Source organism: Aristolochia californica, unplaced genomic scaffold (genome assembly GCF_029961685.1).
Source record: "Aristolochia californica isolate CCGP_79_NKW_82.1479 unplaced genomic scaffold, dmAriCali1.0.hap1 SCAF_6, whole genome shotgun sequence".
In the NCBI taxonomy this organism is placed as follows: domain Eukaryota; kingdom Viridiplantae; phylum Streptophyta; class Magnoliopsida; order Piperales; family Aristolochiaceae; genus Aristolochia; species Aristolochia californica.
Window position 1 is genome coordinate 35988865 of NW_027182257.1, and position 19999 is coordinate 36008863.

General features: G+C 43.8%; 1 protein-coding gene across 1 annotated transcript in view; it reads left to right on the top strand.

Annotated features, from left to right (window-relative positions):
- The window catches only part of LOC137967118 (SNARE-interacting protein KEULE-like), a 43041-nt gene that overhangs the window by 1561 nt on the left and 21481 nt on the right, over positions 1-19999 (top strand). The window contains exons 2-3 of the mRNA XM_068813565.1: positions 245-300; positions 5871-5952. Coding sequence (XP_068669666.1) covers positions 245-300; positions 5871-5952 — 138 coding nt within the window. The remainder of the gene's footprint in view (positions 1-244; positions 301-5870; positions 5953-19999) is intronic.

The following is a 19999-nucleotide window of genomic DNA, read 5'->3' on the forward strand; positions in this document are numbered from 1 at the left end:
TTTAATAATATGCTTTGACTTTTACTGCAGATTAATTCCTTGATAAAATTCTAAAAATTTTACCATATGGTATCATTAACTATATTATGTACACGTACTCAAAGCATATATAACTATAATGAGGTCTAATATAGTTACATGTGTAACTATATTATTGCTTCAATTGCTTGGCAGCAATACTCCCAATTTTACTTTGATTGCGCACCTTACCTGATTTTCTAATGATTTACTTTCTTCTATGAAGGATTACTAAATGAGATGCTTCGATCAGCTAAAGCGGATGCCAAGTCAACTTGGAAGGTATTCTCAGCATTTCAGTGCTTCATTTTCTTTTTTTATAGAATCAGAAAAATATGTGGGTTCACTAATATTTTGCAAACGCTTGGTGGTGGAACATATGCTGCATGCCTTTAATATATCATTCTTGGGCATGGACAATTAATAACCTCCAAATGAATGTGGTCTCCTTGGTTAAACTTAATTATTCTTTTGAGAGTATACCCATCGGTAAAATTAAAATCTGCAAGAGAAAAGTGAGACAAAGAAGAAAGGAGGAGATGGTAACTTGATCAGGTTATTGGGTTCACGCTATAGTCAAAGGGAAACTTTTGCTTAGCTCAACTAGTTGATTAGCTGATCTTGGCACAGGACTCCAAACACAATGAACTAAATTAGAGATATCCCTAATTTTATGAAAAACATCCCAATGATGCCAAAGGGGATAAGTTGACTGAGAGCACCAATCACTGATAAGACTAGAATCATTTCAACCCATAGTTGACCACCTAAGGAAAAAATTGGAGATGACTAATCCATGTTGAAAAACTTGGATCTTTGCTGAAGTGGAATTTGTACTTGTACCCAAGTATGTGGCAAGGACGGTTCTGTCATGTGTCTAGATTACCCCTCCATCTCCGGCAGATCTTAGTTTACTTGGTGCACATCCATTAAAGTTAAGCTTGATCATACCAATAGAGGTTTCCATTCAGTAGTCTGAGCCAAAGGCCGACTACTTTTGTATTAACCACCAAGAAGACTTTGGAAGTTGGGGAGTATGTTGATCCTAGCCAAGATAGACCCCAAAAATGTTGCAAATGACAAACTTGGGTGGAACTTTCTTTCCTATTAAACCGTTTGCTCCAGTTAGTGACGCTAAGGAATATGACCTAGGCAGAAAAATATGAAAATTGTCCATTGCAAAGTAGTAGGGAGCCTCTTGAAAATTGTCAATTCCTTTATCTACCATTGCTGTGTGCTCAGGTGTTATGCCTCATTGACACTGGCTCATTTTTAGAATGGCCACTTCCTTTATGTACCATTGCTTGATTCTTTTTTTCCTCTTCAAAATAACAATTTTTTTTCTTTTTTGAAGAAGCAAATTTTATTAAAGCAAAAGCAAAGGGATCAAGCCCTTACAACAAAGAAAGATAATAAGAAAAGGAAAACAAATAAAGCAAGAAAGAGCAAAATAAAACACTAACAGGGAGGGGAGAAGTTGATGAGGGGGGTGGGGGCTCTTTGAGAGCTGCCCATTCTAGCAAAACCATTAGCTTCATAGTTGGCATCCCTTGGGCGACATGGAACTTGGAGGCAGCTTCAGTATCCTCTATCTACATGAAGTGATGAAGAAAGCACGAAACATACTTGCTATCACCCTTGACCCTTGAATTAATTGTCTTTGGATCATCTTTAACAATTATTGGCGTATAATAGTGCTTCTTATAGATGATAAGCATCTGACGGAGGCCAACGACTTCAGCACTGGTGGAATCATAGATACCCAAAGGGCCACAATAAGAGAGAAGGATATGCCTCAGATGTGTTTTGACCACTTCACCTTTTGTCGAATGGCTTGGGATTCTCAAGCGAGCTTTTGTCAAAGTTGAACTTGAGAGTGCCATTAGGAGGGGATACCCAAGGTCTCTAGGTTTGGCCTATGGAAAGCAAGTAATCAAACTCTCTGGTCAATTTAGTCCATTGCAAAACAACATGCATCGTCCTTTCAATAATGTCTCCAATGGAGCTACATTTGGAAGAGAAGGTACGATCATTGTGTTTCAACCATAGGAACCAAGGAATGGTTGTGATGGTCATTCGCTAAAGGACACCCAATTGTATTTTAGTTTATTTTATTTGAGAAAGTGGAAGTTTATTAAAAAAGGAAAAGGATAGGGAACATCCCCAATGCAATAGAAAAAACCCTCCAAACATGGAGCACAAGCTTATAAAAATTAATTACAATTGCCTATTGAGAATTCCCTAACTTTGTAAAACCATCGACATCAGAATTGGCTTCACGAGGCATATGAGACCTCTCAATTTGCATAGAGGAAGATAGGTTCTCAATATAGGGAAAATGCTGGTCAAATCGGCACACAACCTAACTGCTACCACTGGCCCAAGAAATGATAGTCTTGGTATCACCTTCCACAATGATTGGGCCAAAAAAATGTTGCTAGAAAAGTTTAAGTCCATGAAGAAGACAAGGCAATCAGCAGTAGTAGAATTAAAAATTTTCAATGGATGATAGAAGGATAGCATTGTCTGCTTGAGATGATTTCAAATTATGCCACTCTATCTTGAGGGACCCAGGTTCCCTAATGAACTATCATCAAAATTAATCTTGAAGATGCCAATTGGGGCAGGTGTACAAGACACCAAAGGCTTCAGATTGGTGGGAGAACTTGAGGTAAACGATTTCTAATTTTTTGTGAATCACAACAACTTGCTAATCATTGAATTTTGTGACCAAGCTGTATAGCCTTCTCAATAGTATCACCCACCGAACAAGACTTCACAGCAAAGGTATACTCATTCTTCTCCAACAAGAGGGTCTAGGTAACAGAAGCAAGGTAATGCACTAGAGGAGGGCTCCGAGTTTGGGAAGCTACATGTGGAAGCTACTGGACAAGAAGTAAAGAAGTGTCTCCGACAAGTAGAATGAGAGGCCAAATGTTCTAAGAATGGAATTCGAAACCTCCAAAGAGAAATCATAGTGGAGGAGGGAGTGATTAATAGATTTAGGATCACACAAACAGAACTTGCAGCTTGAGTTAGGAATGTCCATACGCCTTTGGGGTTGGTCACAACTTAGGATTCTTTTTTCCAAGAGACACTAAATAAAAACTTTCAACTTTTGAGGAGTAATCACCTTCCATGCCAGAGAAGGAGTAGAGGAGATACCTTGGGGCTCGATGAAATTGCCCGATAGTCAGGAGAGATAGAGAACTTACCCTAGGAATCAGCCATCCAAATAATCTTGTCCCTATCTTTTGTGTTTGATTTACACATTGGTCAACTTCGAGATCAATTTGTTCATCTCTTCATCTCGTGATTGAAAAGAGGCCGTTGAAGGTTGAGATTCCAGCCTCCACTTTTGGAAGGGTAGTAGGCCTGATTTACCGATTCTGATGCAATAAGCGTCAATCTGAAAATAGCAGGAAAATCCAAAGTAAGGGGTCCAAGTGTTAGTCTAGAACTTAATGAGCTCTCCTGATCTGACACCAAAGGAGAAGAGATGGCCTTCCAAATGGAAGAAACTCATGAATTCGAAAGGCCATAGGAAGAAGAGTATCAGTCGGAATTTGATACTTGTCACAGTTAATCTATCTCCAGGTGCTAGAATGCTCAGATTCAAAGCATCAGATCCATTTCATGAGGAAGGCCTCATCATGGCTTTGATTCTCTTAAGGCCAAGACCATCATCCCTTTTTGCCATAAGAACCTCACTCTTGTTGACAAGGTGGTATCTGAATTTGTTGGACATACCTTTCCACTGGAAGCTTCTTTCAATCACTTCAATTTTTGGATTACATTAGCTGGGCACTGCAAAACAGAAAGAAAGAAGTTAGTGATCCCAGCTAAAGAAGATTTGACAGGTCGAGTCTGCCAGCCAAGGGTAGGTACTTCCCTTTCCAAGAGGTAAGTCTATTCTTGAATATTTTTTAGCACTGGATCTCAATGTAATGGAGAAGTTCTTCCTTTCCAAGAGGGGCCCAAATAGGAGATAGGAAGGTTCTCAGTCCTGCAGCCCATAATGTCAGCCATGTTTCTGATTGTATCATCTGAAATATTTAAGCCAATTGGGGAGGATTTCTCCCAATTAACCTGCCGCCCAGATTGAATTTCATAGAGTAAGCAGGGCCTTCATATTGAGAAGCTTATCAAGACTGCCTTGATTAGTGTAATTATCTTGATCAAAGTTTTGTTCCCGTCCCAAATCTTTGAATTTTTCAAGATTTCAAAGTTTCTCAATGTTTGTGCAAGTTAGTCTACAATAAATGCCAACAAATGCTAATATGATAATTTCAGAGAGTACAACAACTCTTTGTTTTTATCTGAGCTCCAGTCTCGAGAATAAGATTCTTCCTCGTACTCTTCTTCTTTCTCAGTTGAGCTCCTCGCCCTCCTTGCTGAGTTTGATGCCTTCAGCGGTCATCGGTGCTATTGGTGGTTTTGCTTCCATCACCAGCTGTTGCAGCCTTGATTGTCTGGGTTTCTAAGTCTTGCCAACCTCTTTTCGACATTGAGCTTTAATGTCCTCATCCGTCATGGAGTTTCAGTGAATAACCATTCCTAACAGCTGCCTTCTCATCTCCCAGAGTGGTTCGTTCTCCCCAATGGTCTTATTTTTCCCCTTTTTATTACTTAATGATTACAAAAAAGGAAAAAAAAACATTTCTCTTCTCAGTTTCCTCTAACAAAAGAATTTTCTTTCCCTTTTCCTGCTGTTGGTTATGTTTCTCACCCATTTTCTTCTTCCTTCTCTTCTTCTTCTCTTCTCTTCATCCTCTTTTTTTTTTTTTTTTTTTTTCATTTTTTTCATTCAGTATGCGCTGCCCCTCCTGCTACAGAGAAAGGAAAGACCCTGCCCTACCCATTTGCAGTTGAGCCGAGCTTGAACCTAATCCTAAGCTCAAGCCTATCAGTTAAGTTCTGAGCCGAGCCTAAACCTACCATGTTTTGAGCTCTGCTCGCCTTGTTGCCACCCCTATTTATGAGGGCTCTGTTCTTCTATCAATTTCAGGTTCTATTAGATTCTATCACTCAGCCAAAGCTGATATCAAGGCATTGCTGTAAGGCATGAAGCTATTTAATAATAAAAATTATAACCTAGTTATAATAGAAGGAGATTTTGCAACAGTGATGAGCTGGATGAAAGAAAGCTCTCTTCTCCCTTGGTCTTTTGGTTACATTTATGATTAAATCAAAGAAATATCCCTAGTTGCATCTTGCCAGCATACATTAAGTGCTGTTGATACTGTCTGATGTATTGACTAAGGAAAGTGTCTCCTGCCTCACGTTCATGGTTGGAGACTCCTTCCCTATTGTTGCTTGAGGTTATCTCTCTTCATGTAATTATTTTTAACAGCGACAAAATCCAATTGACATTTCAAAAAAGAGGTACTTATGTCTGTTGTATGGCTTTATAAGAGTCTGATCATGAGTAAGACAATGGCCCAGATATAATTCAAATCTAAGAGCCAAGAGCAAAATGTTAAAGTGAGAGATGCGACAGATTGAAAATATTGACTGAAAAGAGTTTGTCCAAAGAGGTGTTTTTGTTAGCTCTGGGAGCTAAGCCAGTAGGCATGCGAAGTGGTCATATATGTTCTGGTGACACAACTGATGCTCCTAAGATGGTAATTTCTTACCCATATGTTTTGGTTGGATTTTGCCTTTTTGGGTAACTGAATTGATATATGTATGTGTTGTGCCTGCATTTGTTGAGTATAATTATTTTAGGTAAGATAGTTTGTTGTTATTTTTTCATTATAAAAAAGTATTCTAATTTTAGTTTTTTATAATTATAGCTGACAACTTACAGTCTGCTAGCCTTTTTGACTTTTTCTTCTTTTATTTCTTGTCAGGTTCTCATTATGGACAAGGTTACAGTGAAGGTCATGTCTTGTTCTTGCAGGATGGCAGATATTACAAATGAAGGTGTCTCATGTAAGCAAAGAAGTTCACTGTTCTTCCTACCCATCATTTGAAGACAAGATATGATTAAATTTTCTTACCATAGTTTCTCTTTCATTTGATGTCTTTGTTGAAAATAATTCTACGTTATTTGTCAAGTGTTGAGATGTACAGACTTACTTCAAGCTTGAGCTTTGAGTTGGATGCCTTTTTTTTTTCGAGAATAAGAGAAAGTACAAGATACAAAAGGCTGCAGCCAGAGCAGCCAAAAACTAAAAGGCTTTGATCTTAGAATCTGATTTTAGGTTCATGGTGTCAATGTTAGGTTCTGATCTTTGGACCAGTAGTTGTGGGCTACCGTTCTAATACCTTTTGTTCAATAGCTAGCTTTATGTTATCTTGTGTTGTTTGTGGCACCAAGCAACTAAAGGCTTTTTAAGTATAGATTTTTCTAATGATATTGTGAAGAAGAACTAGTTGGGAAAATAAATTCAAATGATTTGATCTGCAAAGGGCTAGGTATAAGTATGTATGTAAATGATACTTATTAAGCAAGAAAATGAATAACAAACTAGGGAAGCACACCCCTTACAACAAAGGATTGGAGGGAGGCTCCTTGCTTAGCAAAAGCATCAACTACACATTGGGCAGATTTGGGAAATGGGACTAAATACAGGTAATGTGGGAGAGAATGTCCATAATAGAGTAGAATGCAGCCTAATGCTGCCACAGAGGGGGTGGAGGGAGAGGAGAACCATCCAATAATCACAACATAATCTCCCTCAATGTGGAGCGGACTAGAGAGATGATCTGGGAAGATGGTGAGGTCGCTAAGGAGGGCCTGAAGCTCTGCAGAAGTGGAGTCAAAGATGCCCATAGGGCCAGAGTATGACATGAGCTGATTACCACCAGAGTCACGAGAAACACCGTTGAAGCCCGCCATGCCAGGATTGCCTAGGGAACTGCCCTCACAATTCAGCTTGATGAAGCCCAATTGAGGAGGTTGCCACGTTGCATAGCGGGAGGTCTAGCCGAAGAGCCCATCTGAGCAAGGGCATGCCAATTGTCTCTGAGAGAGCAGCCCATGAGAGAAGAAAACTCCTTCCTGAAATGCAGCCATGAGGATATGAAGCTAATGATAGAGGATGTAACCCTTTCTTGAGAGAGAAACTTGGCAGTGAATCACTTATTGTTACGCTCCTTCTACATGCCCCAAGGAATGAAAACAACACAAGCATAAATGAGCATCTTGCCCAACTTGGGAAGGGAGATCCCAAGAAGCATGCAACAGACCAAAAGAAAAACCCTAGGTAAGCATAACTGAAGGTCAATCTGACTAAGAGTGCTCATCCAAACCAACCAAGAGAAGGGGCATAAAATGAGAAGATGGTTGATAGTCTCGTCCTCAAGACCACAAAGAGGGTAGGAGGCGCATACATTATGATTACCACGATGCCTAAGATTGTCAGTAGTAAGGATCTTGTTAAGCCTGACATTCCGCAGAAAGAACTTGATCTTCAGGGGGGCGCATAAGTGCCATATAAGAGCCACCTCATGATTAGACCATGACAGAGGCCATCCTATGATGAGGGAGTAGGCAGAGGAGTTTGAAAAGGCGCCACTAGTCTCCAACCACCAATTCACCGAATCAACCACGGTATCCCTGGGTCTAGAGGATCAGATAAACTCCAAAAGGCGAGAGGCAAGCAGGGCACCCGAGTCATCCAGCCCAAGTCTGAGGTGAAGATCCTAGGAGCCAGATCTCTAGGTATCAGCAACAGAGAGGCAACACTGAGTAGAAGCCCGCCAAATACTGCTGAAGGTCCTCAAGGACCCGGAGTTGACCCACCAATCCTCCCAGAACCGAATCGTTCGCCCATTGCCAACCTGGAAATGAATACCCGATTTGAATAGAGGGATGAGAAGGAAGATAGCTCTCTAGATTGGAGAGAGTACAAATCTCCTACCTCCCAAGGTCCACCAATGATCCTGCCAGTTCGGCTTAGAAGACAACATCAGTTTCCAAAGGTTGCTACCAGCACTGTTGAACTTCCAAATCCACTTGAGCAAAAGGGCCATGTTCATCCTTGGTGATCCGAATACCCAGACCTCCCCTAAATTTGGAGATGCACACATCCTTCTAGCCCACAAGATTGTACTTAAAATTTGAGGAAGTACCACGCCAAAGGAACCTTTTCATCAATTTGTCAATTTGCAGACTAATCGAGGCCGGACAGTGCAGGAAGGAGAGGAAATAATAGGGGATGCCAGCCAAACAGGATTTAAGAAGGACAAGTCTTCCAGCTTTCAAGAGGAACCATCCTCTCCAAGTGGCCAACCAGGATTCCAACTGCTCAATAACCGGGATCCAAAGCTCCTTGCTGATGCGAGAGGTAAAAAGGGGAAGGCCGATGTATGTTGTCGGGAGCGAGGATAACGAGTATCCCAAAATGTCAGCCATGGACCGAAGGCACTTCAAGCTGATATTAAATCCCAATAGGGTGGTCTTCTGCCTGTTGACCTTCTGACCCAAAGCAATTTCAAATAATCCCAGCAGCGCCTTAATTTTCACAGCATAATCAAGGGTTCCAACGCCAAAAATAAGCCTGTCATCCGCGTATTGAAGAAGAGGAACATCAAACGCTGCAATGCTGCTAATCGATCCAACAAGCCAGCATCCTTTGCCTTGTAGATTGTTAGGGTCCCGAGTCATGGATCGCGTAACATGGCGAGGGACGGATGGATCCAGTGCTGTGAGGGAGTGGGCCCACAGATCTGGACTGGTCTGGACAGCAGCAGTAACTGAATGATTTTAATTAAAACTTCCCAGTGTATGCTCGTCACTGTTGGCAGGTCTGGACAGCAGCAGTAACTGGATGATTTTAATTAAATCTTCCGGTGTATGCTCGTCACTGTTGGCAGGTCTTGACAGCAGCAGTAACTGGATGATTTTAATTAAAACTTCCCGTGTATGCTCATCACTGTTGGCAGGTCTGGACAGCAGCAGTAACTGGATGATTTTAATTAAATCCTCCCAGGTATGCTCATCTCTGTTAGCAGCTGTGGGCTGCTGGAATATACTCGATCGGGATCGTGACTCTCTTCTGAACTTGGTGGGCTGGGAATCTACCCTGGTATGCTCGGAATATGAACAGAAAGAGGGCTGCTGGTGGTTCGACGTCTGAGCAGCCGTCCCTTGCTGTCTGGCAAAATTTTGGCAGCAACTCCCTGCTGTGCTGGCTCACTCAAAGAGCCCTTTCCGTTGTCCCTGCTCTGCTGTAAGAAAACTCCCACTTCCTGCTGCTCTCCGACTACCTCAGTCACAACACCCTCAAGGTGCTGTTTTGTCTTCCAAGTTCACGAACAGCAGCACCTGAAACTAGAGAAGGTTGAGGCTGCTGTTCAGTGAAGGGATCTATGGAAAATGGGAGGTGTAACAGCAAAAGGAAATGATTTAAGGGGGGGGGGGGGATAACTAGAGTTCTAGAAGAACCCAAATCCTCTTTCGACCAAATCAAAACTTACCCTTTCATATTCCCATCTCCCCTTTACAAATACTTCACGCCAACCATAGTTTAGGTAGAAAATTACAAAAATGCCCCTGAGGCATATTTAAACAGAAATATAATAAAAACAGAAATATAATTAAAGGATTCAGTACCCAGTGACTCACCCACGGTGCCGCTGAGTTATACGGCTCGCTATCGAGTTCATAACATCACTCTCCCCCTGGACAAAGAGCTTGTCCCCAAGCTCGCTAGATAGGGTCTCAAGTCCGGTAATTGTAGGGCCGGAGTGGAAGCAAAAGCCTGGTTGGGGGCCATGAAGGATTTCGTGGTTGCATCCGCCCAGATGACCTGGCCAGGGGACCGTAATTTTGTATAAATTTCCGATAATTGCCTGATAGCCCCAAAAATCCTCGTAAGGCCGAAATGGTGTGTTGTGGAGGCCAGGTGGTGATTGCTGCAAGTTGTGTTGGGTCCACTGTGATGCCGTTTGCTGAATTGATGTTGTCAAGAGAGGCGACTTGTTCCGTCCCAAAGGAGCATTTGAAGCGTTTGAGCTCCCTGTAGTCCACACAGAATCGCCATGTGCCATCATGCTTCTTAACTAGTATAATTGGCGAAGAAAGCTGGGAACAGCTGTTGCGGATAAGGTCCTGTTCCAGCATGGTCTTGCACGGCCAGTCAAGTTCATCGTTCTGAAGGGGCAGATATCGGTAGGGTCTAACCATCATCGCATCTGATCCGGCTTTGAAACAATGCCCGTGGTCATAGGGCCACAATGGGAAAAGCCCGGACGGCTCCCGAAAGGCGTCGGTGAACTCCTCTAGTAACTTGTCCACGGGGCGGCTCGGAGGTTGCTGTTTGCGTAAGAGGTGGACAGGGGCCTCGGCGGTAGCATGACTGCACTTAAATAGCACTGGTTTGCCTCCGACACAAAGCTCATTGTTAACGCCGAGAAGTCCCACAAAATGGGGCCTAAAGTTTGCAACTACTTAACCCCGAGCACCATATCAAATTCGGCGAGAGGGATGACAAAAAAATGTAGTGGTAAAGGGAGTGTTACCAATGGAAAAGTGTACCTCTTGGCTGACCCTGTAGCTCGGAACCTTCTCACCATTGGCGACTGAAACTATGGCAATTGGGTGACGTTGGATCCCAAGTCGGAGGTGTTTTGCCGCGGTCACGTTGAGGATGTTATGTGTGTTGCCTGAGTCCACTAATCCCACCAGTTCTTGGTCAGTAACCTTGGCTCTGACTTGCATGGTATTGGCCGACTTCTGTCCGGTAATGGCATGTAAGGAAATTTCTGGTTCGGCCTCCTCTTGAGTATCTGCTGGTGGTTCCTCTTCCTCGGCCCATGCTTCCAATTCCAACCAAAACAATCGTTTACATTGGTTGCCCGCCCGGTAAGGTTCGCCACAATTATAGCAGAGGTTGTTCTCTCGTCTGTCAACCATTTCCATCGCTGTTAATTTTCGGATATATGGGGGTGGGGGGTTGCTGCTTTTAGGGGATGCTGCCACAGGATGTCCAGGCATAGATTTGGGTGGTGGCGCTGGTGGCCCTATCATCGGAGGCGAATAAGTCCTCCCCTCTTGCCACCCGGGGGCACTGGTACTCCCCCCTTGCCAGCCCCTCCTCTTATTCTGAATCTGCTATTTTGCTTCCATTGCCCGAGCTAAATTCATCGCTCGCCCCAAATCAGTAGGCTCATGGAGTTCCACCTCCAGTTTCAACGAATCAGTAAGCCCTGCTGTGAACAAATTTACATGCTGGTCTCTTCGAACAAGGTGCCTGGCTCGAGTTAATTTTTCCTGAAATTGAGTCTGGTATGCTTCCACCTAACCGGTCTGTCGTAACAAGACCAAGTCCCCCAAAGTGTTGATGTAAGCTGGCGGTCCGAACCGTATCGTGCATAGCTCTTTAAACTCTTCCCAATCGACGACCAGGCGGTCCAATTCCACTTGTGATGGAAACAGAGTTGAGCTTCATCCAACAAGTGGAAGGCAGCTAAACTAACCTTGTCCATTTCAGATGTGCCTTAGTGGGCAAATTTTTTTTTGCTTCTGTGTAGCAAAATTAAGGGGTCGACTGACCCGGTGTAGGTGGGAAAATCAATTTTTGTGTACCTGGGTACTGACCCTCCACCATGTGCCGGAAGGCCATTGCGCTAAGAATGTTGTTTTCCCCCTCTGCTGTAAGAGTGTTTTTCCATCCTTCGTGTAGTGTCTGGGGTCAGTTTAATCCTGCCACAATTTTAGAAACTCTGCTTGTGATTTGTTCCATCATCTATGTCATTCGAGCTTCATTTTCTGTCCGTAGTTCGCTGGCAAGGTTTCTTAGCTCTTCACTGTGGGACGGGTCCCCCATGTTACCCTCCTCTGATACCAAAATGTTAGGGTCCCGAGTCATGGATCGCGTAACACGGCAAAGGACGGATGGATCCAGTCTGTGTGGGAGTGGGCCCACAGATCTGGACTGGTTTGGACAGCAGTAACTGAATGATTTTAATTAAAACTTCCCGTGTATGCTTGTCACTGTTGGCAGGTCTGGACAGCAGCAGTAACTGGATGATTTTAATTAAATCTTCCCGTGTATGCTCATCACTGTTGGCAGGTCTGGACAGCAGCAGTAATTGGATGATTTTAATTAAAACTTCCCGTGTATGCTCGTCACTGTTGGCAGGTCTGGACAGCAGCAGTAACTGGATGATTTTAATTAAATCCTCCCGGGTATGCTCGTCTCTGTTAGCAGCCGTGGGCTGCTGGAATATACTCAATCGGGATCGTTACTCTCTTCTGAACTTGGTGGGCTGGGAATCCACCCTGGTATGCTCGGAATATGAACAGCAAGAGGGCTGCTGGTGGTTTGACGTCTGAGCAGCAGTCCCTTTCTGTCTGGCGAAATTTTGGCAGCAACTCCCTGCTGTGCTGGCTCACTCAGAGAGCCCTTTCTGTTGTCCCTACTCTGCTGTAAGAAAACTCCCACTTCCTGCTGCTCTCCGACTACCTCAGCCACAACACCCTCAAGGTGCCGTTTCGTCTTCCAAGTTCACGTTTCTGCTGTGCACACAATGAACAGCAGCACCTGAAACCAGAGAAGGTTGAGGCTGCTGTTCAGTGAAGGGATCTGTGGAAAACGGGAGGTGTAACAACAAAAGGAAACGATTTTAGAGGGGGGGGGGGGGGGGGGAGAGACCAGAAAATTACAAAAATGCCCCTGAGGTATATTTAAACAGAAATATAATAAAAACAGAAATATAATTGAAGGATGCAGTACCTAGTGACTCACCCACGGTGCCACTGAGTTACATGGCTCGCTATCGAGTTCATAACATAGATCATAGAAGATAAGAGCTCCGCAACAATATTGATTAAAAGGGGAGAAGAGAGGGTCTCTTTGTCTTATTCCGCGGGTTCCCTTGAAGAAGCCGCAAGCTGTCCCATTAAACGGAGAAGGAGGCCGAAGATATGCAACTTCTAATCCATAATTCCAGTGACCACCGAACCCCATCTGACCCAAGAAATCGTCTAGCAGATCCCAATTCACCCGGACAAAGGCCTTCTCAAGATCCAACATTAAGGCAAAGCGAGGGGCATTGGAACGGGAGAAGTGATCAAATAGTTCATGCGCTGCCATGGTGGAATCCAAAATATTCCGGCTCCTAAGAAAAGCCAAGAAAAGCCCCTTATCCATGATGAATCACAAGGGCAGGAAGGTCTTGCAGGCACTGCCCCGCCTCTGTCCTGGTCAACGGAAAATCTTGCGGCCTCTTTAGAGGTTTGCAGGGGATCATACAGGCTGACCCGTTGTCCCACTTTCTCTTCACTCTTATTGCCGAGTACCCGTCTACCATTGTTTATCATGCTAAAGATTCTGGTTGGCTCAGAGCCATCTTTATTGATCCCAACCAAGATATTGCCATTCTGCAATATGCGGATGACACCATCCTCTTTGGATGGACCAAGTAACCCATATAAAATCTTTAATTAATTTTTTCAAACTTTTTTTCGGGCAAAAAGTGAGTTGGGCTAAGTCTTCCATCTCTGGGTTCAACATCGACCAAAATGTCTTGGCTGCAATGGCCGATTATCTGGGATGTAAAATTGATAATCCCCTCTGCACTTATCTGGGCCTTCCGTTGGCTTATGGCACCCCCCCTAAAAGCAGTTGGCACCCAGTGATTGAGCGTCTGGCCACTTGGCGGGGTAAATTCCTCTCCAAGGCTGGTAATCTCACTCTCATAAAATCCTGCCTCCATGGTATCCCCAACTATTTCCTATCCCTCTTTCACTGCCCACCTCTATCAGAAACCAGTTAGAAGGTATCAAAAGGAGATTTCTTTGGGGTGGGCCAAATGGAAAACGAAAATATCACCTCATAAAGTGGACTGACGTGTGCCAACCACTGCATTTCGGCGGGCTCAGTAAAAAAGACATTGCAAAGACCAACTCAACCTACCTCATCAAATGGATCTGGCGATTCAACTCGTCACCATATCTGATCTGGAGGGCCCTTGTTGCTGCCAAGGCTAACAAGATGAATGGTGGATTGAAGGTGGTCGCCGCTACCTCTTGTCACCTATCTTGAGAAAAATCTCTCTCCATCTTCCTATTTTCTCTATGGCGATCAAGTGCTATCCGGGGAATGGGTGTCTTACTAAATTCTGGTATGATTGGTGGTTGGGGGACAAACCTCTGGACAAATGTTTCGGCCCCATCTTGAACCTTTCCAGACTCCAAAACGCCCCCATTACGGACTTATGGTTTGATTATGGAGGATGGAGCCTTAATCTCCGCAGAGCCTTCATGAACTCTGAAGCTTTATTGGCCTCCAACCTCCTTTCCTGCCTTGCAAACGTTAATCAATCTTCTTCGTACCCGCCTTCCAAAATCCCCTCTTCAACCACCATGAAGACAATAACTCCGATGGCTTCAGCCCCTGCCCCATAGACTATCTATTTCGAACCACGGCGAAATCAACCCCCCCCGAAAAGGCCCACGATTCCACCAATTTCTCAAAATACCACCCTGGCAAAAACAACGCCTAACCTCACTTCCAGGACACAGAAACCAGCTGAAATGCCTTCCCAACTCTCTATTCAAGATCCAGAGGATACGTTGGACCCTGAGCCCAATTCTAGAACAACAGTTAGCCTGGAACTTCCATCACCTCCAATTCTGGCTACCTACCAAAGAAGAAAAAAGACTGGCCCCACTCGTTACCAATCAGGGGTTGCTTTAGCTAGCAGAACATTCCCCCTGACCATTTTAGCCCTCCCCTTCCTCCTCCAACCGAGAGTATGGTAGTAGAGCTACAATTTGAACGGAGCCGGTACGATAATGAAACATGGCAAAACATGATGAATCTGGCTCGTCTCTTGGGAGTGGTTTTCCATGGCCAGAATCCAGGAAGGAAAGATGATGCGGGAGTTCAACAAATTAGTTCCAAATGATTCTGATCTCTAGGAATGTCTGGGGAGTAGGGTATTCGCGGAAGCGAGCAATAATCTTCCGCCTCCTATCCCAATTCAAGCCTTCGATTGTAATGCTCCAAGAAACTAAATGCCAAAGTCCGGATGACAGTCTCGCCCGAGATCTCTGGAGCTGCCCCTCCTTACAATGGTTAGCCATAAATTTGATTGGCCACTCTGGTGGAATCATGGTGTTTTGGGATGCCTCTCTCTTCGTTGCGATTAACACCCATCATGGGGCCTACTCGGTGGGTGTTCATTTCCATGATCGCTGCTCTGGCTCGTTGGAGTTTATGGACCTAACCGCTATCGGGAGAGAAGGAATTTTTTGGTTGAGCTCTCTGACCTCCAACTCCAGTGGACCGTGCAATGGATCTTTGCAGGGGATTTCAATGCAATTTGTTTCTATGACTAAAAGCAACCTCCGGCTACCTACATCTCATCCTCTATGAGAGGCTTTGCTGACTTCATCAGTAGTGGGAGTTGGAAGAGATTACCCTCTCTGGGAAGACCTTCACTTGGTCCAATGGACAACAACATCCAATTCTTTCTAAGTTGGATTGTTTTCTTGCCGATTCAAATTGGCTCCATCTTTATGATGATGTATCCGGAAGAGTCCCTAACAGGGTAGGATCCGATCATTGGCCCATCCTATTATCTACCTTGTGTGGAAGATGCACCCCCCCTATCAGATTCGAAAATGCTTGGCTTACTGATGCTGATTTTGATGTGCTGTTGAAGGACTGGTGGACTAGCTCTCTGGCTTGGGGTAGAATAGAATGGCCTCTTCCGATAAAGCTCAAACTCCTTAAAAAGAATCCTAAGGACTGGTTTTTCCGGTGTCGTCAATCAGCTAGAGCTGAGAAATCCTCTCTCCTCATCTGCATCGCCGATCTGGATTCATCAGAAGAGCAAAGGTATCTAACCCAATCTGAATTTTTCACTCACCTTTGACTCCAAAAGGAGCTACAACTTATCCTAGTCCAGGAAAGAATCAGTTGGAAGCAAAGAGCCCGTTTTAAATGCCTAACCGATGGAGATGCCAATAATTTTTTTTCCACTCCCTCGCTTCGACGAGGAAGAGATCCAACCAAATTTCCTCTTTACGCATCAATAATGAGGTAATGTTGGATAGGATCCTAATTACTAATGATCTACTTAGTTTTTTCACAGATTTATACACAAATGATTATCTTAATCGGCCCAAAATCCAGCAACTTCACTTTGACCACCTCCCACGCTCTGCTTCATCTGTTCCTTTCTCCTAAGGAAATCGAAAGGGCAGTCCTGGGCATGGCTTGCGACTGGGCACCGGGTCCAGATGGATTCAATGGTGAATTCTACCACCGAGCTTGGCTAATTATTAAGGGATATATTTCTTTGATGGTTGGGGATTTCTTTAAGAATGGCATCTCCTTCCGCAACATGGGTGCCTCTTTCATTTCTCTAATCCCCAAGAAGAGGAATGTTGAAACCCCTGGTGACTTTTGACCTATCAGTTTGATCTCGAGCACTTACAAGATTATTGCCAGACTCCTCGCAAACCGGCTCAAGACCACTTTCCCTCTAGTTATCAATCATGGTCAAAGTGCATTCTTGAAAGGTAGAAACATTTTGGACTCCACTATGGCGGCTCATGAGCTGATTGATCATTTTACCCGCTTGAAGAAATCAATGTTTGCACTAAAGTTGGATTTAGAAAAACTTTCGACCGGGTAAATTGGTTTTGGACGACCTCATGACTCACATGGGTTTCAGAGATCAGTGGAGACACTGGATCAAGAGCTGCCTATCCTCCACAACTTATCCTAAATGAAACTGCTTGCGGGTGTTTTAAAGGTTTGAGGGGATTGAGACAGGGAGACCCCCTCTCCCCTCTCCCCTCTCCTTTTCAACGTTGTGGTGAAATTTCTCTCTGCTATGTTCTTCTCTACCAAAGAATGTGGATGGCTAAACCCAATCAGCAACTCCTTGGCTTTCAATATCCCTATCCTCCAATATGCGGATGACACTATGATATTCGGAGCAGGAACTATGGACAACATCAAAAGAATTAAGGCGGTTCTAGGACTCTTCGAAATTTGTTCAGGTCAGAAAGTAAATTGGGGGAAAACCTCTTTGATTGGGTTCAATATTAACCCAAACTCCCTCTCGGAAATATCTGAAGTCCTTGGTTGCTCAATCTCATCCAGCCCCTGCACCTACCTCGATCTTCCTCTGTTTTCGGGCCGCATTTGCAAAGATCTTTGGACTCCAGTTATTGCAAAGTTGGAGATGCGTCTTGCCTCCTGGAAGGGTCGATTACTTAGAAAGGCAGGAAGGCTAACCCTTCTATAATCAAGCATTGTTGGCATCCCAAATCATTATTTATCCTTCTTGCCTTGCCCAGTTTCTGTTGGCTGACAGTTGGATAAGATGAAGAAGCATTTTCTTTGGAGAGGAATCAACTCAGAATTCAATTACCATTTGGTCAGTTGGGAGGAAGTTTGCTTCCCAAAGACCCTTGGAGGCCTCAGAATCTGGCATACCAGAGACATGAATCGTGCCTTGCTCCTAAAATTGATTTGGAGACTCAACTCATCTGCTCCAAACCTTTGGAAAGATATGATGCTATCAAAGCTTGGCATTACTTCGATTTGGTGGACCAAGGGGGGAAATAGAAGGCTTTTATCTCCTATCTGGAGATCTCTCTATCTCCTTATCCCATTTTTCTCCTCGTCTGTCGATTCTATGTGGGAAATGGCCAATATATTAGCTTTTGGGAAGACTGGTGGTCAGGTGATATGCCTCTTCAGAACTCTTTCCCTAACCTCTTCAGAATTTCAAGATTGAGGAGAATTACCATTGCTGAAGTCGCCAATAATGGGGGATAGAACATTCAACCTCGTCGTGGTCTATCAGAACTTGAAGCTTTGGAAGCCAGGTGCCTTTTGGAAGCCTTACAACCGACCAGAATTCAAGCAAACAAATCACATAAGTTAATTTGGTGGCCAGATAAGAGTGGCTCTTTCTCAGTCTCCTCCACCTATCTTGTTATTCGAGGTTGGATCACGCATGGTCCCAAGCATGCAGCGGAGTTCACATGGCATCTCAGTGCTCCCCCTAAAGTAAATTTCTTCATGAGTTCTTGCCTCAACAAAATTCTCTCTACTGATAATCTCAGAAATTGTGGCCAACTAGGGGTGGACCCCATTTGCTCTTTCTGCCATGTCGTAGAAGAAACTATTAGCCACCTACTCCTCCTATGCCCTTTCTCTTGGGAGATCTTGATGTCGATTATTAGTCAAATTGGACTCCAACTCTGTTTCCCTGTGGACCTCCCTGCAGCTTGCCGAATGCTTGTTGGGACCCCCATCCCCGGTATTGGAAAAATGATAATCTCGGCTAGCTCCGCTTTTATTCCTTCGGGTCTTTGGTTAGAGCGCAATCAAATGAGATTCAATGCCAAGTTCAACATTCAAGAAAGAGTCGTGGAAACTATCTCAAAAAATATTGCTACATGGCTCCACTCTCGAAAAGCCTTCTCCCCCTTCTTGGGATCTTCCATCAGAAACAATTGGAGATGTCTTGCCCAACTTCACACCTCTTCGAAGCCCCCAATTAATTCTGGGTGGACCTTGCCACCTGCTGGTGTCCTTAAATTAAACTTTGACGGATCCTCTTTTGGCAACCTTGGCTTAGCTGGTTTTGGTGGAGTGATTCATGACTCTCTCAGGAACCAGATCATCTTCTTTTCCGGCCCTCTCGGTATTGCAGATTCCACGACAGCCAAGCTCCACAACCTGCTTAATGGGCTCCCCGTTTTCCGCGATCATTGCTCCGGGCCCATCCTCATTGAGGGAGACTTTAAGGTGGTGATCAGTTGGTGTGAGAATTCCTCTACACCTTCGTGACGCCATTGGGACACCTTTTTTGAAATTCTGGAAATTGTCAATTTATTTGACTGTTTTTGGTCTCTCATCCCGAGATCAACAAATTCTGTGGCTGATGTTTGAGCCAAACAGGGAGCTTCCTTGCAATCTCTTGTTGTTAGAAGTAACCTCTTCAGTTTTGGTTCTCTTAATAAAATCACCTTTCATTAAAAAAAATCCTAGGGTTATGTCACAAATAAAGGGAAAAATGGTCTAACCTTTAACTTCAATCAGTAATAATTTTGGAAAATTCTCCTTCCTGGAGAGTTTGTAGACTTGAGGAGAACAATAAGCTTGTTAAAAGCTCACAACAGTCAGATCTTATGCTCTAATACCATATAAAGTATCCATTTAAAAAAAACCATGTAAAATATGAAAAATGAAGAAATAGAGGAGAGAAGAGAAGAAAAGATAGAAGGGAAGATGCTGAGAAGGCTGAATTGAATAGAGCAGCAGGCGCACATCATTTGGAAAACGAACGTAAAATGACTTATATACTCACTTAAGAAAAGAGGTACAAAATGATACGTATGGCCTCTACATATAAACCCTTATATCTCCCTAATTAATCTCAGAATAGAACAGTTTTTTTTACCATATAACTCTTATCATATGGATAAGCTAACTGCTATCCTATGAGGGACATACAACCATGGTCAACGACCAAAATACCTTTTTTATTGATATTTCAACAAGGCTCAGAGAGATGGTCAGTTAGACTCTGACCCCATTAATTAAAGCAGGAAACTCAGCTTTAGTGGAGCCATAATGACCAAAAGAGGCGTAGTATACCAGGAAATTGCTACCAGATAAGTTATCCACACCAACCCCTCCAATAGATAAGTTTACCTTTTAAACCTACCAGCGATGGAGGCCTCCATCCTTTTGTTTGAAATTGTAGCTTTTCCTCTATTCTCTGTGGAAATAGAGCTGGGCTAGAGGGCTAAGCTGTTAGCATAAAAAGAGCTGCAGAACTCTCCGGATTGCTTAAAAGGCTTCAGATCTTCCAACGCCATCTTGTGGGACCCTTCTGTATTGAAGGCGACTATCAAATAGTCATTGACTGGTGTGCAATGTCAACCCCTCCCCCCTGGCAGCATTGGGATATGTTTTTTGATATATGTAATTTAATTTATCTTTTGAACTATAATTGGAAGCACATTTCTAGGTCAGCTGACCATTTAGCCGAC